Raw genomic sequence first — 8,643 nt, 5'->3', positions numbered from 1 at the left:
CCCCCCCCCCCACCCTCTTTCCCGCCCCCAAATATTCTTTTCAGCCTAATGGAATTTCTGGGGCGAGGGAGTTAACCGTGTCAGTACAAATACCCCTTGGCCCGAGAGCTTATTTATCTTTTATGAAATCATTAAAAAAAAAAAGGAGGACCCAACTGCATCCTGAACGTGATTCCCATTTGAAAATTTGCAAACTAAATGTTCTGTTTTGTGATTTTTCTAAAAACAAGTCAACCGCCCAAATGTCAATAGCCTTATTTATAGCTTTTGCATTTCTGTGTATTGTGTGTGGAAATCTACCACAAAATAATTTTTCCAAAATATTATTTATTATGTCAGATTTTCAATTGTAAGCTTTCTCATAGTCTCTTCGCCCTTAATTTTACTTTCCTAATCCAGTTATTCTCATGCAGTCTTTTTTTATCACAATTTTCATCTAGATTATTTTATTCATTATTTGTTTTAAATATTACAATGTTCCTTGCTATCAGACCTTTGAAGTCCTTAGTGATTTTCAGGTGTAAAAACACTCAACACATCATCTCCACATGGTTAATGGAACCTGTGGAATCTCTCTAATTTTAATGAAAGATTTCTGGCTTCTGGAAATAGAACTGCTTACTGCTTATTTTATAAGCCTCCTAAGGCCCTTGGTGCTCTACTCATGGTAGTCTATTGCACCGAGAGTACACAATTTCACATTCAATCTTCAATTAAAAAAATTTAAAATCTATTTTTTTATGTTGGGAAAATCACACCAATATCCTCTTTAAAGGATCCTCCCCCTCGTGTTAAATTTCAAATGACATTTGTTAAATGTCTAATTTAGCTAAAAACATATTTCTTGTGAAATTGCTCAGTGAGAACAGTTGTATTAATATATTACTTAACACCTCACCTGTAGCAGTGTAATGTTAAAGATTACATTAAGATGGAAATGATCAGCAGGCCAACTGAACCATAGGCATAATAAGAGCTTTCTCAAGGCCAAAAAAGGCATTACAATCCTTTTTTAATCTTCACTAATCCATGGCTGGACTGATGATACAACAGGAACTATTTTTAACTTAGGAGGCATCCTTCCATACTTAGTATTAGGGAAGTTAAAATTATTGATGCAACAATGACTATCAGTGCAATGTGTTTGGGGAAAGAAACATCCAGGATTTAGCCTTACAAGGAAAAACAAAAAATTCAAAACACCGTCCAACATTGGCAGCCTTGAAGCTATTTATTCAATTTGTGCTTTAGGCATGAATAGCACCAGTTGTTAAGGCAGGAAAACCAGCAGCCAGAGGAGAATCTTATCAGGTCCTGGCAATTCTTTATTGTATGGTTGCACTTGACACTCAAATTAGTGAATCAAAGGACCAACTTGATGAATCATTGCAGGCAGGCTATCTGTGTTTCTCCACAGCTCCTTTTGAGATGCTACTAGACTCAGCTCCAGCATTTTTCAGAATTATTCCCCTTCCATCTAGCAAGTTGCCCAGTGACCGATAAAGCACTTCTAATATATTTTGCCATGCCAAACAGAGCCATCATACTTATGATTTAAGCTCATGGCAGCACATTGGACATCTGTTACACAGTATGTCTGACCAAATTCATTAAGCTTATGCTTCTTTTTTTTCCCTCCTGGGATAGCAGTTAGCTAGTTGTTAAATTTACTTATGAAATGATCAGGGTAAATTTAAAAATGTAATTCTGAACTTGATTTGAATAATTTCAAGGCCTTAGGCCTTCAAATATTTGATTAGATGATCCAGTGATTTTTAGGTACTCTGGCCAGAGAGCCAAATTAACTTGGTAGGATGGGAAAAGGGCAGATAAAACCAGTAACAAAAAATAAAATCCTTGCGCTGTTCAATTTAGTGTTCATTTAATGCTTGCCTGCTATCTAGTGGTTCTATATTTTGGAAATAAAGATGAATAGCACGCACGCACGTGTGTGTGTGTGTGTGTGTGTGTGTGTGTGTGGTGTCTGACTTAAGTCCACAGGTAGGCAATGAAAGGCAGAGTACTAGAGATTGACATATAATTATTAAGTACCTACGATGTTAAGCACCTACTCTGGTGAGCACCTACTATGTGGCAGGTAGTAGGGACACCTAAACGAGCAGATCACATCCTAGCTTGCAGGAACTCACAATCTATTCCCAGATCAGTGCTATAAACCTTTATATTTTAAAGAACTAGGAAACAATCAAAACACATGCTTTATTTTTCAAGTCTGAGTGCTTGCTTATTTAAGATCTGAGGGATTTGATATTTTAAGGGTGTCCACCTATTTTGTGTAATTTTATACACACATTTAAGTTAATAATTTGAATAGCCAGAAAGAACAAATAGTGGCATCGTTCACAGACACTTGATTGACTTGGAGGCAAGTAGACAAGTCAATAAAGCTTTTATAGTTCATCTAACTTGTCCAGTTCAATACAAAGTGAACCAGGGAATCACAATTTGCTTCTCAAAATTCAGGTAGCTAAGATGGATTTCTCACCATTTAAAATTTTGCCACATTTCTGCCTCTAGTGCCATCACATCCAATCTAATAGACTTCTACCAGAAAAAATAAAAGAAAAAGGAAGGAAGGAAGGAAGGAAGGAAGGAAGGAAGGAAGGAAGGAAGGAAGGAAAAGAGAAGAATTTGAGTGTTTTACAATGTGGGTTATGTGATAAACTAAAGGTGAGAATTTATGAAACAAGGCATGTCATGAGGTGAGGAGGGAGGCAGGGGAGACTGAAGCTTAGAGGGAAGGTCAGCCTGTGCATACAGCCTCAAAGGCACCACAAAACTAGCAAGTGAAGCAGAAAGACAAACTGCTGGAAGTGCACCAGCCCCACCCTGACTCCTAAGTGACCTCTCAATTCAGAAGCAAATGTTTCAAACATCCCCAAAATGGAGGAAAAGCAGAAAACAACGTAAGGTAAAACGCATTTGAGCTACAACTGCTTTCCACCTTATGATCTTTGAGAAAAGAGAAAGATTGTGCCACATGCAGCAAAAGCAAAAAGCTTACTATGGCAGAAAGTCTTAGAACAAATTTGATACTGGTCCATTGGAGTTCTGCAGTTTACTTAGCTCTCTTTCCTTCACAGGCTGTGCCTGGTGAGCTGGTAGGTCGAGAACAAGTTTCTGAAGTCAGGCCGCCAGGACCCAGATTCTGCCCTTACCACCATCCAGCTCTCTGACCTTGGTAAGTGACTTAGCTGTGCTTAGTTTCCTTATTTGCAAAACAACCATCGTAGAAGTGCCTACCTCAAAGAATTGCTGTGAAGGTTAAATGAGATACGAGTGAAGTGTCAAGAAGAGTACTAACAGATTATAACTATTTTAGTAAAATTTTGTGGTTATGATTAATAAACTGGGTTTGAAGGCAAAAGACCAGGGCTTGACCTATATGACCAAAAGCTGTATGACCTTAGCAAAGGACTTAAAAAATATTAAACAGACTCTTAACTTACCTTTAAAATATGTACAACAACAACAACAACAACAAAAAAATAAAATAAAATGTGTACAACAAAGCCTATCCCACAAATGGTTAAAGAGCATATTGGGATATTGTTTGTGTCTGTTTTGTATACAATGAAGCTCTATTGAGCAGTAACTCTATGCCAGGCACTGTTCTAGCCCCTTGGGATGTGACCAAGACACACAGAGGGCCTCTGCCCCATGAGGCTTACATTTCAAGCTAAGGCAATAAATAAAGCAGTATAATAGAATGTAAGACCTAGGGGAAAAGCAGGGTAAAACAGTTAGCGATTGGGGTAGGGGTGTATGCGCTGTTTTAACTAGGATGACATTTGAGCAGAGATTTGAATAAAGTGAGGGAGTGAGCCATGGGACCATCTGGAAGAAGGGAATCCAGGCAAAGGGAACAGCACGTGCAAAGGCCATGAGGTAAGAGCTTGACTGGCATCTTGAAAAGATGGCAAGAGGGGTCAGTGTGGCTGGAGTGGAGGAAATGAGAATGATCGTAGAGGAGGAGGGCAGAGGGGTAGTCTAGGGCCAGATATGCCAGGGCCTCATAGGCCATGAAAAGAACTCTGAAGAATACCAGTTGAAGTTAAAGCTTTGGAAGAACATGGGTTCTTGATGTTTTGCACAGATCACCTTGCTGCTGTGCTGGGGAGCAAGAGTGGAAGCAGGGAGACCCTTTATGAAGCTATTACAGTAGTCTAGATTGAAGGAGTATGTAGTGCTTTTAGGAGAAATGAATGGTTTCAAGATTTGCTGATTATCAGATAGGAGGTAAAAGAAAAAGAAAGGAGGCAAGCAAATGCAAGGCTTTTGGACTGTGCAGCTGGAGAATGGAGCTGTTATTAGGGGGCTGAGAATGGAGAATTTGGATTTAGGTGTACTCAGTATGAGGTGTCACAGGCAGTGGAGTTTAGGCATGATGTTGGTTGGGTTTATAGGCATGAACTGGGCATGACGGTTCATTAAAGGATGAGCTCACCTAGGGATGAGCCAGGGCACAGAAGAAAAGAGGTCACAAATTTCAGATGCTGCCAAGAATAGGAGACATCACTATAATAATGATAATACTGAAAAACAAAAAACAAAAAAACCCTCTTTAAACTTGATTTGATTTAAGTTGCTGTTATTGTCATTCTGAATGAATTTTCCATTCCAAGACAGTTAGTCATTTATGTCCTCAAAGCAGTTCTCAAATTCTATTACTGTACTAAGCATATTCATTTATGTATTTATTGTTCATCCTTCCTAGTAGATCATAAATTTTCTAGTACTGGAACTGTGTCCTATGACCCTACAAACCTGGCACATCACTGAGGGAAATAATGTTAATCACTAACATTTATCCAGCCCTTATTATATACTACAGGCCCAGTGCACGAATTCATGCACCAATAGGGTCCTTCGGCCTGCCTGTGGGATCAGCTGAAACTGGCTCTCCGACATCCCCCGAGGAATCCCAGATTGCAAGAGGGCACAGGCCAGGCCGAGGGATCCCATGGGTGCATGATCAGGGCCGGGGAGGGACTCAGGAGGTTGGCCAGCCGGGGAGGGACTGTGAGAGGGCTCTAGGGCATGTCTGGCCCATCTTGCTCAGTCCCTATTGACTGGACCCCAGCAGCAAGCTAACCTACTGGTCAGAGCATCTGCCTCCTGGTGGTCAGTGCACATCATAGTGAGCAGTTGAGTGGCCTTAGCATATCATTAGCATAATATGCTTTGATTGGTTGAATGGATGATTGGACGACCAGACACTTAGCATATTAGGCTTTTATTATATAGGATGCCAGCATGGGTCTGAGTTTTACATGTATTAGCTCATTTAGTTCCTACATGGCCCAGGAGTTAGGTCTTATTACTGTCCCCATTTCACAAATGAGTAAACTGAGGCACTGACAGTCATTTGTCCAAAGTCACCCAAATAGTAAGTGGTAGCACTGGGCTAAATAAATCTTTGTTAAAACAAATAAATATTTGTTAAAGAATGAATGAATTCTTTTTTTATATATATTTTATTGACTTTTTTATAGAGAGGAAGGGAGAGGGATAGAAAGTTAGAAACATCGATGAGAGGGAAACATCAACCAGTTCCCTTCTGCACTCTCCCTACTGGGGAAGTGCCACAGCCAAGGTACATGCCCTTGACCAGAATCAAACCTGGGACCCTTCAGTCCACAGGCTAATGCTCTATCCACTGAGCCAAACCGGTTAGGGCAAATTAATGAATTCCTTTTAAGAGTTCCTATGATCAAGTTCTTCTACTGAACGCTAAGATGGTCTGATGATGATAAGAATATGGTTTACACCCTCAATCCAAAGATAATATACCAAAGGCACTTTCTTGTTTTGTGATGTACATTTTTGCTATTTTAATTTTTTCAAGGTATATCTTACATACAATAAAATACACAAAATTCAAGTGCACAGTTTGATAAGTTTTGACAAAATTATACACCTGTTAACCACCACCACTGTCAATACATACCATAGATCATTTCCATCATCCCAAAGAATACCCTCATGCTGCCCTCCACTCATATTAACCCTCATCCAATAAACAAATAGGCTAACATTGTTTTGATTTTTATCACTATAGATTAGCTCTGCCTATTTTAGAGCCCACAACACGGGCATGTGCCCCAACTAGGAATCGAACCATAACACCCTGGTTCATAGGTCAATGCTCAAACACTGAGCCATGCCAGCTGGGCAAAGTTCTCTGTTTCTTTATAGTTTCAAGATAAAGTTAGAAATCCTTGCATAGCACCCAGGATCCTTCCTATGTATTCAAAGGCTCCTTCCCCGCTCCCCCCCCGCCCCCCCGAAGTGAGCCCAGGAATCAAAAACTTTATCCCTAAGCTTCTGTTTTTTGTTTTTTTTTCTTATTTCTATTTTTAACAATTGAGGTATACTTGACATGTAACATTATATTAGTTTCAGGTACAACATAATGATTCACAACAACATAATAATTCGATATTTGTATACATTGGCAAATAATCACTACAATAAGTCTAGATAATGTTCTTTACCACAGATAGTTAGAAATGAGTGAAGAAAGTCAAACGGTATAAACTTCCAGTTATAAAACAATAAAGTCCTGGGATGTAGTGTACAGCATGGTGACTAGTTAACAATACGGTACTGCATATTTGAAAGTTGCTGAGAGAATAGAGCTTAAAAGTCCTCATCACCATTCCTCTTAATCCCATCTCCTGACTTTCCACACAGGAATACTCCAACTAACTACAAAATTGTTCTTTGGATTTACAATACGTATTTATGGTGTAGTCAGCTGAGTCTTTCAACAATCCTCTCTCCATCCTGCTCCTCCTTCACACCCTGCCCTGTCCACCAGTGACCCCCACTTTCTAAACCTGCACTTGGAGAGTGGGGTCCCTCTTCTATCAAAGCAGAAGCTTAGACTCACACAGACCAGATGGCCTGGCCTCTAACACTGAACTCTCCTGTGACCAAGAGCAAGCCACTGATGCCTCTTCTCAGTTTCCTCACTTGCAATAGGCAGACAGTGAAACCTTTCTAGCAGGATGGTTGTGTAATCAAAATCTACTAATGTACATGAAGTATTCGCCACCATTCTGATCATCCAGATGGATCAAACAAAATGCATGTTTTTCATAGGAGACTACCTGCGTGGTATAAAGGGAGGCACATTCATCCTTAAATGCTTATTGAACTTACCTATGTATACAAAAGGCTAATATGCTGTCGACCGACCAGTCGCAATAATGTGCACTGACCACCAGGGGGCAGATGCTCAAAGCAGGAGCTGCTGTGACAGCACTGACCATTTACAGAGAAACTGCACTGCGGACCTGGCGCCCACAAAGCAACACTCAGCATCCCCCAAGTGGGACACAGGCCCCGCCACCATCCTTAGCAACAATCCACCAAATTGCAGCCGATGCTGCCAAGACCCCGTGGTGCAAAATGTGGCCCACAGCTCAGCCCAGCCCAGAAATGGTGGCTGTGGGTGCCAGGTAATGACATCATATAGAACACCTGGCTTCCTCTCCCTAGAGCAGGGGTGAGAAAACTTTTTGACTCGAGGGCCACAATGGGTTCTTAAACTGGACCGGAGGGCCGGAACAAAAGCATGGATGGAGGGTTTGTGTGAACTAATATAAATTCAAAGTAAACATCATTACATAAAAGGGAACGGTCTTTTTTTTCAATAGTTTTTCAAACGGGCCGGATTTGGCCCGCGGGCCGTAGTTTGCCCACGGCTGGGCTCAGGGAGGAAGTCCTGGCTTCCTCTCCCTAGTGACCACTAGCCTCCTTGCAGTTTCTTTAGCCCAGGAACACAACTTGCTTTATAGCCAGGTGCAAACATTTTACACTTTCACCAAATGTCTGTGAAGTGTTTTCCTGTGCCTCATTTCATTTGATCCTCACAGAAGTCCTGGAGTAGGTAGATAAGAGACTCAGTTGAATCCTATTTTCTTTTCATTAGCCAGAAAACAGAAATTGGGAAAGTTTAAAAACTTGACCCGATGGAAAAGAAATGGTGGACCTTGAAAATGACTTCAGGTTTTCTCACTGCGCAGAATATAGTCAAACACTGCTGCAGTTAAACATTTTACCCTTTGTTCTCCCTATGTGATCTACAATAATAATCTGCTTCATGTTGATATTTACTGCTGCGTGGCTGACAATTACCTGAAAGAGAAGTTGGGTGCTTCACTGGACTAGAAAAAGTTTAGCTAAATCAGAAAGCAGGTCTCTTAAGCAAGTTTATTCTATACCTATAAAAGGATAAATTGACTCACGAGTGCATGATACATATAAAGCTCTCACTGACGCCAATCACATCAGTGAGTTTCGATCTGTCAGAGTCCATCGTGAATTTGGTTGACACTTCTATTATAGAGAAAGGGTGAATAGCGATATTAAAATATTTTGTCTACTTAACCCTTTGAGTGCCAACCAATATCCTAGGAACTATGCTAAAATTGCCAAGGCATTTTTGCTGATTTTACAGCAGCTTAGGAAAAAAATTATGATAGCGCTCCCGGCACTTTTGGCGAAAGACAGGAGGAGCGCGATTGTGCTCCCCAGCACTCTAGGGGTTAATTTCCTTTCAATGTGCACAAATTCATGCACTGGGCCACTAGTAATAAAAATTATTATTATTAA

At 40.5% G+C, this 8,643-nt stretch overlaps 1 protein-coding gene across 1 annotated transcript in view; it reads right to left on the bottom strand.

Annotated features, from left to right (window-relative positions):
* Positions 1–8,347, bottom strand: part of ST6GALNAC5 (ST6 (alpha-N-acetyl-neuraminyl-2,3-beta-galactosyl-1,3)-N-acetylgalactosaminide alpha-2,6-sialyltransferase 5) — a 171,294-nt gene extending 162,947 nt beyond the window's left edge. The window contains exon 1 of the mRNA XM_006774689.2: positions 8,277–8,347. Within this exon, the coding sequence (XP_006774752.1) occupies positions 8,277–8,347 (71 nt within the window). The remainder of the gene's footprint in view (positions 1–8,276) is intronic.
* Between the last annotated feature and the right edge of the window lie 296 nt (positions 8,348–8,643).

Source organism: Myotis davidii, unplaced genomic scaffold (assembly GCF_000327345.1).
Source record: "Myotis davidii unplaced genomic scaffold, ASM32734v1 scaffold248, whole genome shotgun sequence".
In the NCBI taxonomy this organism is placed as follows: domain Eukaryota; kingdom Metazoa; phylum Chordata; class Mammalia; order Chiroptera; family Vespertilionidae; genus Myotis; species Myotis davidii.
The sequence above is the reverse complement of the archived record's forward strand: the minus strand, read 5'-3'. Positions and strand labels throughout refer to the sequence as shown.